At 42.4% G+C, this 15,971-nt stretch overlaps 1 protein-coding gene across 6 annotated transcripts; it reads left to right on the top strand.

The window, feature by feature from the left end:
- Window positions 1–215: 215 nt before the first annotated feature.
- taf1 (TAF1 RNA polymerase II, TATA box binding protein (TBP)-associated factor) lies at window positions 216–15,614 on the top strand. 6 transcript variants are annotated; one of them, XM_044371131.1, is made up of 42 exons: window positions 216–577; window positions 1,892–2,006; window positions 2,227–2,350; window positions 2,436–2,552; window positions 2,942–3,064; window positions 3,361–3,602; window positions 3,707–3,922; window positions 4,041–4,283; window positions 4,365–4,632; window positions 4,765–4,872; window positions 4,979–5,146; window positions 5,344–5,471; window positions 5,735–5,842; window positions 6,026–6,199; window positions 6,293–6,466; window positions 6,637–6,741; window positions 6,846–7,046; window positions 7,128–7,269; window positions 7,437–7,493; window positions 7,723–7,853; window positions 7,952–8,032; window positions 8,140–8,289; window positions 8,399–8,518; window positions 8,781–8,956; window positions 9,049–9,281; window positions 9,377–9,584; window positions 10,127–10,298; window positions 10,473–10,684; window positions 10,846–10,954; window positions 11,043–11,141; window positions 11,247–11,424; window positions 11,543–11,610; window positions 11,714–11,836; window positions 11,969–12,061; window positions 12,192–12,276; window positions 12,395–12,462; window positions 12,930–13,046; window positions 13,407–13,514; window positions 13,736–13,831; window positions 13,915–14,137; window positions 14,332–14,503; window positions 15,035–15,614. In XM_044371131.1, the coding sequence occupies exons 2-42, from the start codon at window positions 1,893–1,895 to the stop codon at window positions 15,252–15,254; spliced, it is 6,054 nt and encodes a 2,017-aa protein (XP_044227066.1). In that variant the 5' UTR covers window positions 216–577; window position 1,892; the 3' UTR covers window positions 15,255–15,614. The 6 variants fall into 6 exon arrangements, with proteins under 6 accessions (XP_044227066.1, XP_044227067.1, XP_044227070.1 ...); XM_044371132.1 differs by having other exon boundaries at window positions 10,127–10,292; XM_044371135.1 differs by lacking the exon at window positions 13,407–13,514.
- Window positions 15,615–15,971: the final 357 nt, after the last annotated feature.

The following is a 15,971-nucleotide window of genomic DNA, read 5'->3' on the forward strand; positions in this document are numbered from 1 at the left end:
CTGATATTCCCCCGAATAAAGCAAGGGCACTCTTTTATGCATACTTGATTACATATACTACTACTTCTACTACTACTGCTGCTGCTACTACTACTACTACTACTACTACTACTACTACTACTACTACTACTAATAATAATAATAATAATAATAATAATAATAATAATAATAATAATAATGTGTTTGTTCAATATTTGAAAGTTCACAACGTTACGCGGAGTACCTGAACGCCTCACTGTCCATCCGGGTCACTGATGTTAGCTTAGCTTAGCTTAGCTAACGATGCCGCCTGCAGTCTCACACACAAACAAATAAAAACAAAAGTTTAGGAACCCGGCTGTGTTAGACTGTATTACATGCATTTTCGTGTTTTTTCTTATGACCTCACAAACTGACACAGAGACACGGGGAAACGTGTTTGCATAGATTTTAGTCAACGTCTTCTAAGTTATTTTTATATAACTTAGCCAACATGAACTAGCTAATTGATTAGCTGTCTGTGCTAAACATTCAGCATTAATAGCAAGCTGGCTGAAACCCAAACGTACTAAATCTGAGGAGAGAAAGGTCACGAAAGGTACGTGCAAATTGCATTTATGAAATGTTAACGTTATACGTTATTTTGTTTTCATCATATAATGTTAGCTAAGTTAGCTATTTACGTTTCCATGCAGCACAGCTAACGTAGCTCAACGTTGTCAGGTCTGTCTGTAACAAAGCTTTAGGTCAAGCTGGGCAGTCAAGCTGTTTATTGTCACGGCATGATTTTTATAATTGTGGAAAATTATAAGAAAATTAATGAGCAACGTTACCGAAATCTCAGCTAATATTACAGTGTTAACGTTAGCCACCCATGCCTGCTCAATGTTCCTACCAAAAGCAAAATCACAACCGGATAATGAAATATAAATACACTAACTGTAGTGCAGGAAAGGACAATAAAATCTTAACGTTTGGAGATACAGACATGTGCAATCCAATAACTGCACGTATAGGCGGTGGAGTGATATTTCGCTGGACAGTCCTGATTAAGATCGATTTATTTGAAAGTAATTAAAGGTAAACACAAGGCTGCAGAGATGCAGTTCTGACATACATACAAGCTTTTAGATCCTCCAGTCAGTGAGGATGCTGTAGTGGAGAACAGAAAACCTGACTGGAAACCACCAGTCTGAAAACAAGAGCATCCACCCGCAAAAGACGCACACACACTGCACAGTTTGCACTAAAACGTGATCACAAATGTATAATTCTGTTAAATCTGCAATGTAAACGTGTCATGTAATACAGTTGAGGTACTGTGGTGTGTAGTATAGATGTGCAACGATTAGTCAATTATAGATTAGTTACCAACTATTTAATGGATTGTCAACTATTTTGATAATCGATCAATTGTTTTGAGTCATTTTTTAAAGAAAAAAATGTCCAAATTCTCTGGTACCAGCTTCTCAAATGTGAATATTTTCTGGTTTCTTTTGTCCTCTGTGACAGTTAGCTAAAATATCTTCAGGTTGTGGACAAAACAAGACATTTGAGGATGTCACCTTGGGCTTTGTGATCACTATTTTCTGACATTTTATGGACTAAACAACTAATCTATTTACGGAAAAAATAACCAATAGATAAATCAATAGTGTAGTATTACAAGGACCTTACATGTGGTGATTATTATGGAAGCTAGATGATGCTTTCTGTGACATTTTCTTGTAATATAAATGTAAAATGCAGTTATTGCTATTATAGGCTAAGTTTTCAAATTCAGTATGTATGCATCACTCATGCATGATCATTCATGGATCACAGTGATGTCTCTCATTAATGTTGTAATTAACTTCGAATAAGAAGATGAGCTGAATGCCTAAAGTGTAAATATTATCGCATATCCTTTCAGGATGTCGGACTCAGACAGTGACGAGGACCAAGATCGTCCTTTCTCTCTAACTGGCTTCCTCTTTGGAAATATAAATGAAGATGGGCAGCTGGAAGATGACAGTGTTCTGGACAATGTGAGTGTTTCTAACATTCTAGCCTTTAGCATCATGCAAAAGACACATTTTAAAGAGTGTCATTGCACATAGTATGCAAATTAAGAGTAATTATCACCAGTGAAGGTTATATACAATTCTCTTGTGTGCAAAATTGTTCAGATTTGAATTGTTCTTGTTATGGATTCTTACTGCTTATTGTGACTTTATGTTCTGTTTCTGCCTTTTTGTCTCACCCCAGGAGTCCAAAAAACATCTGGCTGGGTTGGGTACTCTGGGTCTGGGCTCACTTATTACAGAGATCACTGCCAATGAGGAGGGGGATCAAGAGGAGAACAGAGACTCTGGAAGTGTGGATGCAGAAGGTGAGGGTACATTTATAAAGGAGCATTGCATTAGTTCAGCCAGGAACAGGATGGAGTGACATTTTCAATATTTTACCTCATCCAGGTTGGGTGAAAAGCACTGAAGATGCAGTTGATTATTCTGACATCAGTGAGGTGGCTGAGGATGAGACAAAGAAGTATCGCCAGGCCATGGGGTCTTTGCAGCCCAGCAGGAAAACAGGTGATCATCTTACAGCTCCCTAGAGTCATATTCAGTTTGATTGTTCTTACAGTCAAATAAAAACATCTATCTATCTATCTATCTATCTATCTATCTATCTATCTATCTATTTTTCTCTTTATTTGATATGTGTGAAACTGATCTTGTCTTAAAAGAGAAAGAAATAGAAATGTATTTTAACATATAAAGATTATCTTCTAAAATCTGTAAGTTTGTTGACTTAACTATTTTAAATGATTTTGCACAACACTGTGTGTTTTCACCTTATTACATTTTATTTTTATACCACAATTTAAGTCACCCTCACCAAGGATTCCAAAATGTTGGTGGACTTTCTGTTTACTGTTTATTTATTTTAATGTCATTTGTTTCAAATTCCTTAATCCTAGATGATGAGGATGACTATGATGCAGACTGTGAGGATATTGATTCTAAGCTTATGCCTCCTCCGCCACCACCGAGTCTTCCTACATCTGCAAAGAAAGAGGAACCCTCCTCTCAGAGCACAAATGGTAAGGACATGTTTACTCATAATTAGTCCCTGTGGAGAAATTATGTTTTGCTTGCCCTCCTCCGCAGGGATTTGAACTGTTAACAAATCTGCAGCTCTGGAGTTTGTGAGGGAGTGAATTTGCTACTTCCATACAAACTATGTTACTGTCAGGTTTAGATTGCCTTCAAAGAACTGATGGTACACATGATCATAAAGTAATTTCAAGAGCAATTAGTGCTTGGTTCAAGTATTTTGGATCAGAAATATCTGATGATGAAGTTTTATTTCCCGGTCTGTCACTGTCTCTCCTCACAGCTAGCGAAGAGGGTGATGGCATCATCCTGCCCTCCATCATTGCACCATCCTCTACTGCTGATAAGGTGGACTTCAGCAGCTCCTCAGACTCTGAAACAGAGGCTGATCGTCCCTGCCAGGGCTCGGGGTCTGGAGGCCCCCCAGACAGTCTCAACCTCCCTCTTGCTGGCATCATGCAGAAAGATGCTGCCAAAGCACTGCCAGGTGTCACAGAGCTCTTCCCAGAGTTTAGACCTGGAAAGGTAATACATCTGTACTGATCTAAACTTTATCATTATGCATGCTAAAGGTTTATTTTCAAAATCAAAGAGTGCACTGACACTCACTGTCTCTGATGTCCTACCAGGTGCTTAGGTTCTTACGGCTCTTTGGTCCTGGAAAAAACATGCCGTCAGTTTGGAGGAGTGCCCGTAGGAAAAAGAAGAGGAAGCACCGGGACCCTCAGCCCGGGACACCTCCTCCAGAAGGAGAGCCCACAGAGCAAGGCCAGGAGAAGAAGTCTGGATGGGATTACGAGTACGCACACCCTCCACCCCCAGAGCAATGTCTCTCTGATGATGAGGTAAATATTGCAGCTGTAGACTCTCATGATGTCAGCTGGTGTCAGAGTAGTCTGGCAACATGTCATCATCGTATCCAGCACCTTATGTAGGTTCTCAATACTTTTCTTTACCATCCAGATAACCATGATGGCTCCAATAGAATCAAAGTTTTCGCAAGCTTGTGGTGATGGTGACAAGGAGGCAGAGTCTCGACCCAAAGTGGCAGAATGGAGATACGGTCCTGCCCAGCTCTGGTACGACATGCTAGGCGTCTCTGAGGATGGAAGTAACTTCAACTACGGGTTCAAACTAAAAGAACTGGACCCGAGTGAACCTCAGCAGCAGGAACCGCCTAAAGAAATAACAGAGACTGTACAAGAGGTATGCAGACATAGATATCTGTGGCCATACAGAGAAAGTATACTTATTGTGTTACTGATATTGTGTATAATGTATCTCTAGGTTCAGAGGTTGCACGATGATGCTGATGGTGATGGTGATAACGATGGTGACGATGATGATGATGATGATCATGAGGACCGAAACAAGGACAGACAGGCCCTTGAGAATGAGCTCTTCCTGATGGTCACTCAACTGCAGTGGGAGGATGACATTATTTGGAATGGGGAGGATGTAAAACACAAGGGCACCAAGACACAGCGAGCGAGCCTGGCAGGATGGCTGCCGTCTAGCATGACACGCAACGCCAATGCTTATAACGCACAGCAGGGTAAGAGCCCAAGAAAAACTGTCCAAGAAAACGAATCTTGCTGTGACAGGATACTATATCAGGGTTGTGTGAACTGATTATTGATGGTGAGGCAGCATATTATAATATTTCATGTGTGTTTTAATCTTACAGGACTGACAAGAAGTAATTCCCAGTTGGTGCCACCCGCACCTCCTCCTATGCCCAAAGCTTCTTCAATCTCAGGTTCCAAGAGAGAAAAAAACAGCCATGATAATCATGGTAAGTTAATTTTAGGTCATAATAGAATTTTTAGTGAATCCAGAGCTTTTTTTTAATCTCAGGCTGACTTCTCAATATCTGTATTTTTGTTTTTATCCCTCCGCAGCCTCTCAGGAAGAAGACTCTCCCTGGTTCTCCATTTTCCCCATTGACAGTGAGGAGTTGGTGTATGGACGCTGGGAAGACAATATTATCTGGGATGACCAGGAGATGGATCACATGCTCATGCCACCTGTTCTTACACTGGATCCCAATGATGAAAATATCATTCTAGGTATATTCAAAAAATCTTATCCTGTTAGGCGACATGTTTACTTCTGTTTTGGTTTTTCTAAAATTTACATCTTTCAACATAATTTGATGTAAAAAAAATCTTCACAATAGATGGGATTGCCTTGCCATGTTCAAACAAAATACAACTTACTTACTTTTAATCTGCTCATTCTGAAACCTCCTAAACTTCTCTTGTAGAAATTCCAGATGAAAAGGAGGAGATGACGTCCCACTCCCCATCAAAAGAGAATAAGAAGGAATCAGCAATCAAAAAGAGCCGCATCCTGCTGGGGAAGACTGGGGTGATAAAAGATGAGCCACAGCAGGTACAGTACACATGTTTGATTATGAGAATGGCAGAAAAAGTCTGCGTCCTCAGTGGAGATTTGTGTCTGAAACAAATTTCATTTAAACAGAAAATGGTAAAATGCGGCTCTAATAAAGAAAATGAAGGCTGCATAGTGAAGGTGCTGATATGATTAAATGAAATCAACAATACTTGCACCTGAGAATGGTATTTTAACAATACAATTAAAAGAGGTTAGAATGACTGTACTTTCAGTGGGAAATATGCTTTCTTTTAACTCAGAACATGTCCCAGCCGGAGGTGAAGGACCCCTGGAACCTCTCCAATGATGAGTTCTACTATCCCAAACAGCAGGGTCTGAGGGGCACGTTCGGTGGCAACATCATTCAGGTAAGTAGCGGTCCACAAAAATAAAGATAAGGCTGACAGGACATGATCAACATGGAAATGCTTTAAACTGTAAACTATAAATTTTGTGACAGAATCCTGCCATCATAGAGAGTAGATACGGAGCCATGAAGTGAAATGTAGAATGTTGTATAATTTGACTGAATAAATTTTGTTTCTTTACAGCACTCCATCCCAGCACTGGAGCTGCGGCAGCCCTTCTTCCCCACTCACATGGGACCTATGAAGCTGCGCCAGTTCCATCGATCGACTCTGAAGAAGTACTCTTTTGGAGCGTTGGCTCAGCCGGGCCCCCACCCTGTCCAGCCACTGCTCAAACACATTAAGAAGAAGGCCAAGGTGGAGCCCTGCTCTAAATGAGCATTGTTACTCTGTTGCAATGTTGAGGTTATTTCTGTATTAACATTGATGGTGTTAAAATGTTTTGTATAGATGCGAGAGCAGGAGCGGCAGGCATCAGGAGGAGGAGACATGTTCTTCATGCGAACCCCGCAGGACTTGACAGGCAAAGATGGAGATCTGATCCTGGCAGAGTACAGTGAAGAATACGCCCCTCTCATCATGCAAGTTGGCATGGCCACTAAGATCAAAAACTACTACAAAAGGGTGGGTATAGTCCTTGTTTTCCACTCATGACTTTGCCTAGATGTTGTGTAAAATTAAAAACCTCAAATAGTAAAACGTTGTTCCAGGGAGGATTTATCCAAGAAATACAGACCTGAATACAAAATGTATGGCTGTTATAATCCCAATATGGTACTGTTTGTATTCTTCAGAAACCTGGAAAGGATCCTGGAGCACCAGACTGTAAATATGGAGAGACTGTATACTGCCACACATCCCCTTTCCTGGGTTCTCTGCATCCTGGACAGCTGCTGCAGGTAAGCACAGTCAAAGATTCAATAATCAGATTAGGTGAATATATGAAACATCACTAGTCTGTTATTGTTGCAAACTGTGAGATTGTATGTCTTTTTTCTTTTAGGCGTTTGAAAACAACCTTTTCCGCTCCCCAATCTACCTGCACAAGATGCCAGAGACAGATTTCTTGGTTCTGCGAACACGACACGGCTACTACATCAGAGAGATTGTGGACATTTTTGTGGTTGGTCAGGAGTGTCCTCTGTATGAGGTTCCAGGGCCCAACTCCAAACGAGCCAATACCCACATCAGAGACTTCCTTCAAGTATGTTTATTTGCCCGACTTCTCCCGGAAACTTGAAGCTGGTTGTTGCAAATGCTAAACTGTCACATCTGTGTTCTCTAGGTGTTCATTTACCGCTTGTTCTGGAAGAGCAAGGACCGGCCCCGGCGAATCCGCATGGAGGATATAAAAAAAGCTTTTCCATCACACTCAGAGAGCAGCATCAGGAAACGACTAAAACTCTGTGCTGACTTCAAACGCACAGGTAGACCTGACGTTTTAATAAACTCTGCACGCTGTATGTCCACAGCTCAGTGATGATCATTTATTTGTTTAACCTAACCCGGTTATGTTGTATCAGGGCAGTGTTGAGGTTATAGAGAGATACTGTGCTGTGAGGCTCAGCAGTGTGTGTGTGCCTTGAATTGACAGACAGGAATCTGAGCAGGGAAAGAGCTTTTTACGCCTACTATGGATTTTACCCGAGAGGTAAGATGTAGTCTAAGGACAGTATAGCAAACAGAATGTTCAGTATTTATATCAGCAAGACATGGTTCTCTATAATACTTTGACTAGAAGCCGAGCATACAGTACCTGACCCTATAATGGAAAGTCTGACAAGGACAAGATTTACTTTTGCTGTTATTCTGCATTCTGTGATCAAGAGTAAGGTTGTCGGTAAGAGAAAATGTCTAACAGTGTTTTGTCCCCGTGCCAGGGATGGACTCGAACTGGTGGGTTCTGAAGCCTGACTTCAGGTTGCCAACAGAAGAAGAGATCAGAGCAATGGTGTCTCCAGAGCAGTGTTGTGCTTACTACAGCATGCTGGTGGCAGAACAGAGACTCAAGGTAACAGCGTCTGCTTCTACATAACTCGATTCAGATGGTGCACACAAATGAGTATTATGTACACGGCGTTACTAGAAATATTTGTTTTACCCCTTTAGGATGCCGGATATGGTGAGAAATCATTCTTTGCTCCAGAGGAGGAGAATGAAGAGGACTTTCAAATGAAGATTGATGATGAGGTATTGATCAAAGTGCTTCCTCATAATAGTTTTAGTGACCTAAAATTTAAAAAATAAAGAAAACATTTCAGATTGACGCTATGCTGAACCTGTCTCAAACATCCTAGGTGCGGACAGCTCCCTGGAACACAACAAGAGCCTTCATCTCTGCCATGAAGGGGAAATGCCTGTTGGAGGTGACAGGTGTGGCTGATCCTACAGGCTGTGGAGAGGGTTTCTCTTACGTCAAAGTGCCCAACAAGCCCACTCAACAGAAGGTCTGACTGCCTAGGGCAGAAGTCTGCCACCCCAGCAGTATTTTCTTTAGATGTTCTGCTTTGCGTAAGTATGGAGGGTTAAAACTTTGATCCTGTGCGTTTCTGTTAGGATGACAAGGAGCCACAGCCTGCCAAGAAGACCGTGACAGGGACAGACGCTGACTTGAGGAGACTCTCGCTGAAGAATGCCAAGCAGCTGCTGCGCAAGTTTGGTGTTCCAGAGGAAGAAGTAAGACCTTGGTGATATGCAAGCACATAAAACAGATGTAAGACAGTCTAGTGGTTAAAGAGACTGTCCCCTAATTAGAAGAGCCAAGGTTTGGTCTCTTCAATAACCATTGTGTCCATCAAAGCAGTGGATAACTTATACAGCCCATTCTTCAGTCTTTATTCATTCTTAACATAACATACCACCACACTTTTAGTGAGGTTCTTTCCCACCTCATCATAGAGGCTTGCTTGGAATGACTGTGTCTTTTTATGTGTGTTAGATCAAGAAGCTCTCACGTTGGGAGGTGATTGACGTGGTGAGAACCATGTCCACAGAGCAGGCACGTTCCGGAGAGGGACCCATGAGCAAGTTTGCCAGAGGCTCTCGTTTCTCTGTCGCTGAACACCAGGAGCGCTACAAGGAAGAATGCCAGAGGATCTTTGACCTGCAGAACAAGTAAGACTAATTTAGCATTATATACAGTATGTTAGTCAGGATTCTGTCTGTGCACACCTTGAGTGAATTTCCTTGTCGCACCCCCACCACAGGGTGTTGGAGTCGACAGAAGTGCTCTCCACAGACACAGACAGCAGCTCTGCAGAGGACAGTGACTTTGAGGAGATGGGAAAGAACATTGAGAACATGCTGCAGAACAAGAAGACCAGCTCCCAGCTGTCCCGCGAGAGGGAGGAGCAGGAAAGAAAGGAGCTGCAGAGGATGTTGATGGGCGAGGAGAGCGACCGCGACAACAAGGGACGCAAGGAGCGGCGCAAGGGCTTGTGTGAGTCTGTGTTTCTGATAGTCAGATAGCCGTGTACGGATGAAAAATGTTGTTTGCGTCTCTAACTGTAAGCTTTTCTTCCCATCACTCTATAGCAAGCTCCTTGTCCACCAGCTCCCACAAGGATGACGACACATCCTCCGTCACCAGCCTTAATTCCTCAGCCACAGGACGGAGACTCAAGATTTATCGCACCTTCAGGGACGAGGATGGCAAGGAATATGTCCGCTGCGAGACAGTTCGCAAGGCTTCAGTCATCGACGCATACACCAGGATCAGAACTACCAAGGATGATGAATTTATGTGAGTATTTGTATTCGAACTGTGAGCTTTCTCAACTTGCAGTAGGTATTTGACACTAATCTGACTGTTTATAACCACAGTGCCATGTCAGGCTAAGATCATAGTTCCAAAAATAATTGTCTACAAACCAAGTCTGCTCTTTATTTAGCAGAGCAATGTCTAATTAATAAAAGAAAGAAACGATAATATTCACATCTTGGCTGCAACTGTAAATAAAATCTCTATAATGAGTATGCAAATTAGTTTAGACATGGCTGCACATAATCTTAATTTGAGTACATACATTTATCACCTCGTAGTGTTTCTTTATATGTATAAAGTATGCTAAATGATTTGCTTGTTAATAGTGAAGCATCTAATAGTTAACCAGCAGGTCAGCCTAATGCTGCTGTATTCTCCATACTGGAGATGAATGGAGCTCATTAAGGAGAAAACCAGAGAGTTTACAACACATTCACATGAACTGCCACTTAATTAGCCCCAGGCCACAAATCAACAAGCAAATGTTTAACAGCCTGTCCTGTGTATTTTTGTGTTTGCAGACGAAAGTTTGCCCTCTTCGATGAGCAGCACAGAGAAGAGATGAGGAAGGAGCGCCGGCGTATTCAGGAGCAGCTGAGGAGGCTGAAGCGAAACCAGGAGAAGGACAAGATCAAGGGACCTCCAGAGAAGAAGGCCAAGAAGGTCAAAGAGAGACCAGACCTCAAGGTAAAAGTAAGCTTGCTGATTCAGTACTATACTCCTCTCTTTCACCTTTTCCTCTTAAGTTTTTTGGTAATATTATGTTGATATAATATGAACTTGTAGTAGTATTCTTTCAACATTAATATCATATTTTCACAGGCAGATTATTTGTCGTGTTCCTTAATGTTTTCCTCTCGTCCCTAGCTAAAGTGCGGCGCATGTGGAGCCATTGGGCACATGAGGACCAACAAGTTCTGCCCGCTGTACTATCAGACCAACGCCCCTCCTTCTAACCCGGTTGCCATGACAGAAGAGCAGGAGGAGGAGCTGGAAAAGACCGTCATCCACAACGATAACGAGGAACTGATCAAGGTGGAGGGCACGAAGATCGTGCTGGGCAAACAGCTCATTGAAAGGTAGTTGATTATCCTTGGTTCCTCTTACCACTGAAGAGATTTTTATCAATGATTCTCGGATCTGTGCGCATGTGCAACATTCTTCCACAAATAAATTAGTAGGCCAAATTTGTATAATCACTCCCCCATTCAGTTTGTAATGACATTCGTATCTCCCACAGTGCCGATGAGGTGCGCAGGAAGTCTTTAGTGCTCAAGTTCCCCAAGCAACAGCTCCCACCAAAGAAGAAGAGACGCGTAGGCAGCGCCGTGCACTGCGACTACCTCAATGTAAGCAATGATGCTTTACAGCTCATTTTAATGCCTTTGGAACTGAGAGGTCCTGTAGCTGATCTTTTGTTTTTGTTTAAATTCACAGAAACCACACAAGGCCATCCACCGCAGACGCACCGACCCCATGGTGACCTTGTCTTCTGTGCTAGAGAGCATTATCAATGACATGCGGGATCACCCCAATGTAAGATCTGTCATCCACATCAACAACAACATTTCATTGCTCCCAAACATCTCCTCTACTGCTCTACAGACTCATACTCTTACTACCTTTGCCTCTTCCACGTAGACATACCCGTTCCACACACCGGTCAATGCCAAGGTTGTGAAGGACTACTATAAGATCATCACTCGGCCCATGGACCTGCAGACGCTGAGGGAGAATGTACGCAAACGAATGTACCCATCAAGGGAGGAGTTCCGTGAAGCAGTGGAGCTAATCGTCAAAAACAGCGCCACCTACAACGGTAAAGCTATGAAAACATTTTTTAACAACAACACGTCTTACTCTGGGACCAGTTAGACTTGTAATTTAAACCAACATCAGTGTGTTCAGATGTCTCTGTTCTGTTTTTGTTCTAATAGGAGCAAAACATCCAATAACACAGGTAGCACAGTCCATGCTGGACCTGTGTGATGCAAAACTTAAAGAGGTGAGTGTGAATGTAAATGTTTCAACTTATGTCACATCTTTCTGTGCTTTTATCATTTTCCACTTTAACCATGAAATGTGTGTGTGTGTGTGTGTGTGTGCAGAAGGAGGACAGACTGGTGAGGCTAGAGAAGGCCATCAACCCCCTGCTGGATGATGATGATCAGGTGGCCTTCTCCTTCATCCTTGACAACATTGTAACCCAGAAAATGATGGTTGTCCATGATGTAAGTCATCGCTTCTCAGCATTTCCTTACCACAGTCATTGTTTTATCTGTGTAGGTGAGATAAAACAGATAGCATTCAGAAAAAGTAATGATCTGTAACTCAACTTTCCTCAATCCCTCCCTCCACTGTAGTCCTGGCCGTTCCACCATCCTGTCAACAAAAAGTTTGTGCCCGATTACTATAAGGTGATCATAAACCCCATGGATCTGGAGACACTCCGCAAGGTGAGGGTCATGATAAGATGTCACATTTGAAACACATGAGCTCATTTGATGTTTTTAACATCAGCAATACAAAGACATTTAACAGAAACCTCTAAATGTCTTTCTTTGTGTGTATTTCATGCTTCAACAGAACATCTCCAAGCACAAATACCAGAACCGAGATGCTTTCCTCTCAGATGTCGGTCTCATCCACACCAACAGTATCAAGTACAATGGTAAATGTCAGTGACCTCAGCAGTCAGTGTCTCTTTAAAACTGTGTTACTAACTTAGAGCTCTATCATTTAGAAAACTGTTGTATATAGCATTGTTACTCTTTGTGTCTCTCTCAAAGGCCCAGACAGTCCTTACACCAAGACAGCGCTGGACATTGTCAACGTGTGCAAGCAGACTTTGGCAGAGGTTTGTTGAGTTTGGGCAATAGTTTGCTCATTGCATGTCAGGGGGAAGGGTCATGAGTGTTTATGTAGTAAATTATTGGGCTTAACCATAATATCAGAAACTCCTGGTGAGACTAAATAAAGCAACTGTATGATTTATCGATATCGTTTAACACACTTGACAAGTATTTTTTCAAGTATTTCGCTTTGTTAAATCGGCCCTTTTATGATGGGTGGGGGGTTTGTTAAATGTATCCTTGGAATAAGTAGCAGTCTAGACGATATTATCACTTCAACAGATGAGTTGATGTGAAACGTTATTTTAAAAAGCCAAACCCAACATTTACAAGTACCACTCATGATTTGATTTAGAATATGACAACAGGCTTCTGGAAGAGGTTTAACGCTTTAGAGTCAAATTGGGAAATTAATTAGAACAGGGAAAACATTAATCAGTTTTGTAAAAATTGCCTGTTTCTGTGCCTCCAGTATGATGAGCACTTGACCCAGCTGGAGAAGGACATCTCTACAGCTAAAGAGGCCGCTCTGGATGCAGCAGACTTGGAGAGTCTGGACCCAATGACCCCTGGGCCATACACACCACAGGTAGGAGAGCAGACCGGCCCACGGTTTTATTTACAAGCGTTGCAAACGCTGAACCTCACTGACAATAGACTTTAAGCCTCCAGCTGTTTGTAACAGGCCAAACCAGGTATTCTAAACTTTTCTACGTGCAGTAGTCTCCTCCCCGCACCTCGTAGTTTTCCTCCTCCCCTTGTTATTTCTTCACTCGTTCTCTGCACTAACTCTCCTTTCTAGACTTTTCATGTTTCATTTCTACAATCTACTGTAGTTTCTTCACTTTAGTGTCTCCTTTCTCCCAACCTGTGTTCTTCTCCTTCGCTCCTGTCGTCTTGTCCCGTCTCTCCGTTTGTGTTCACCGCTCTGTGTGGTGGCGTTGGCCAGCCTGCTGATCTGTTTGACAGCGGGGCTTCAGGAAGTCTGCCCAGAGAGACCAGCAGCCTTTTCTCTGAGGGACCTCTAGTGGTTGCTCCAGAGAAGAGAGGGGGGCAGGTATGGAGAGAGACAGAAATAAGGCTCGCAACCACATGCCACCTCTCCTCAAACTATCCTCAGAGCATGCAGCTTGTTTAGATTACAGTGGATTACATGCTTTTGTTGTTCCTACTCATGTAAAAGTTACTTCTCATACTAGAACATTAGCGATAACAAGTTATTTTGCTTCCTGCCTCCAATTGTTCTCAGACTTGACCTTTTATCATCCCGCCCCTCAGGGTCGCCACAGCAGAAGACCCGGGGAAGAGGAGTCAGATGTGGACATTGAAGGCTTTGAGGAAGACGATGATGGCAAACCCAAGACTCCTGCTCCTGTAAGAAAGACAGATATATTGAAAAATTATTTAGTTAGTTCAGTGATTCATCTGCGACTCATTTGTCCGTGCTGTCTCTCCAGGCCGAGGACGCAGAGGGCGATCTGGAGGACGAAGATGACGAAGAGGAGATGTTGCTGCCACCTCGCAGACGCATGCATGACCAGGAGGAAGAGGAAGAGGAGGAAGAAGAAGAGGATGGAAGATCTAACCGCCCAGCGCAAGCCAGCGTCCTGTATCAGGATCTACTCATGTCTGACGGAGAGGACGATGCCAGTGAAGAAGAGGGAGACAATCCTTTCTCCTGTAAGTCCACCTGCTGTGCTGGAGCCGAAATGCAGTCTTAAGCCGCAGATCATGGTCACTGGCATAGAATAGATGAATGTAAACAAAAAAATCTTGACATGTCAGCACTTGAATGTCTGATAAACAAACATTAATTATTAAACAGTCGGTGAATATATGACATTTTGTTGTGATGCATTGTGTGTCTCCTCCAGCCATTCATCTGTCAGAGAGCGGCAGCGACTCTGACAGAGAGGTGGACGTGCGACCTCCGCCTCCACGGAGAGCCCAAGACACGGCCCGCATGGGCATGGAGCAGGACGAGAGCATGATGTCATACGAAGGGGACGTGCCTGATGAACCTCACATGGAGGACAGCAATGTTAGGTAAAGATTATAGTGTTGAGAAAACTCGTTTCACAATCTACAGAGTGAATCAGTTTACTTTTAATTTCTGGGTCACTTTTGAGTGTATCGCCTCTCATTCGTACCCATTGCCTCTTCTCCATATTAATGGTAACCGAGGCTCATGGGTATTGTAGTAGTATTAACTGTCCGCCGTGCCAAAATCAAGGACAAAATGTAATTTCTCAGATATGAAGTTGACATAATTAAATCTGTTGGATCGTAGCATTGAGGAGATTGTTTAAAGAAAATTTTGAAATAGGAATACAGAATGTGGAAATACACTTCTGGGACCAGCAGCCTCTTACACTTTACAACTTAATACTCTGGGATGTAGATAATTTAAGCCTCTGAAATGCCAAAAGAATTTTAAAATGATTGATTGGAGTAGATCTTTGTTCACGATTACATTTGTGGATGGTTCATTTCTGTTGTTTTCACAGGCTATACTTTAATCACATGGCTCGTACTGATGTGGTTCCTTAACACTTGCGTCCCTTTCTCCTGTCTCAGTTACGGCAGCTACGAGGAGATGGGGAGCCGGAGTCAGATGCAGCCCATGGGCATGGGCAACGGAGAAGACTACGGCATCAGCGAGGAGGAGGAAGACGAAGAAGATGAAGCACGGAGGAGAGGCCCAGCCGTGCTCTCTCAGGTCCAGCTCAGTGAAGACGATGAGAGCGAAGAGTTCAGATCTATCGGCGGAGACAGCGACATGGACTCTGACAACTAGTGTTTTACGCAGCATCAAGAAAACAGTTTGTCATCTCAGTTTTAAAATGGAGAAATTTGAGATTTCTCAGGTGAATATATTGTACATTGGTTTTGTAAATGATGGTTAATGTTTATAGCTGTACTGTTAGGTAAGCTGTACCTCTACAGTACAGCGCAGCACATTGTAAATTTCAGTTTGCCTTTTACGTGTTGAATGAGTATTATGTGCCATGATGTATCTTGACATGCAATTGTGTTAAGTTCTTTTATACTGTTTTAACTAATTCATATCTTGCGCTCACAAATAGTTCAGCAACGCTGTTTCTAGACCAAATGTCTGCTTCAAAAACAGAATAAACATACAAAAGAATGACAAACAGCTCTCTCTCCAGAAACATACTGAATATCAAATCATTTGTGCCGTTACATTTTAATGAAAAGACACACACCACTAGAGACAAGCTCAGTTTATTTACACATAAAAGCAAAGTGTAACAGATGCTTTTTGTGCAGGAGAGGTAACGAACCAAAAGACTAACAGCATCTCAACAAAAGAAAGAACTTTTTTTTCCAGATGTAATTATTGATGCCATTAAAGATGTAGCTATATACCAGAGCCCTGTCATTGTGCATGCTGGCTACAGCTACAATGATTATTTTGGCTTTTTGTTTATCTGTTTTTGGGATTAATTCTGTGGGAAATATCAGAAAATACGTATTGCATTTTATATGACCA

This window comes from Thunnus albacares, chromosome 13, assembly GCF_914725855.1.
Source record: "Thunnus albacares chromosome 13, fThuAlb1.1, whole genome shotgun sequence".
Lineage (NCBI taxonomy): Eukaryota > Metazoa > Chordata > Actinopteri > Scombriformes > Scombridae > Thunnus > Thunnus albacares.

What these genes read in the sequence shown, in the direction of transcription:
- taf1 (XM_044371131.1), top strand. Translation starts at nt 1,893, where the DNA reads ATGTCGGACTCAGACAGTGACGAGGACCAAGATCGTCCTTTCTCTCTA. An exon ending in ACATGCGGGATCACCCCAAT is followed by an intron (nt 11,142 to 11,246) that starts GTAAGATCTGTC and finishes TCTTCCACGTAG; the next exon opens with ACATACCCGTTCCACACACC. An exon ending in CAACAGTATCAAGTACAATG is followed by an intron (nt 12,277 to 12,394) that starts GTAAATGTCAGT and finishes TCTCTCTCAAAG; the next exon opens with GCCCAGACAGTCCTTACACC.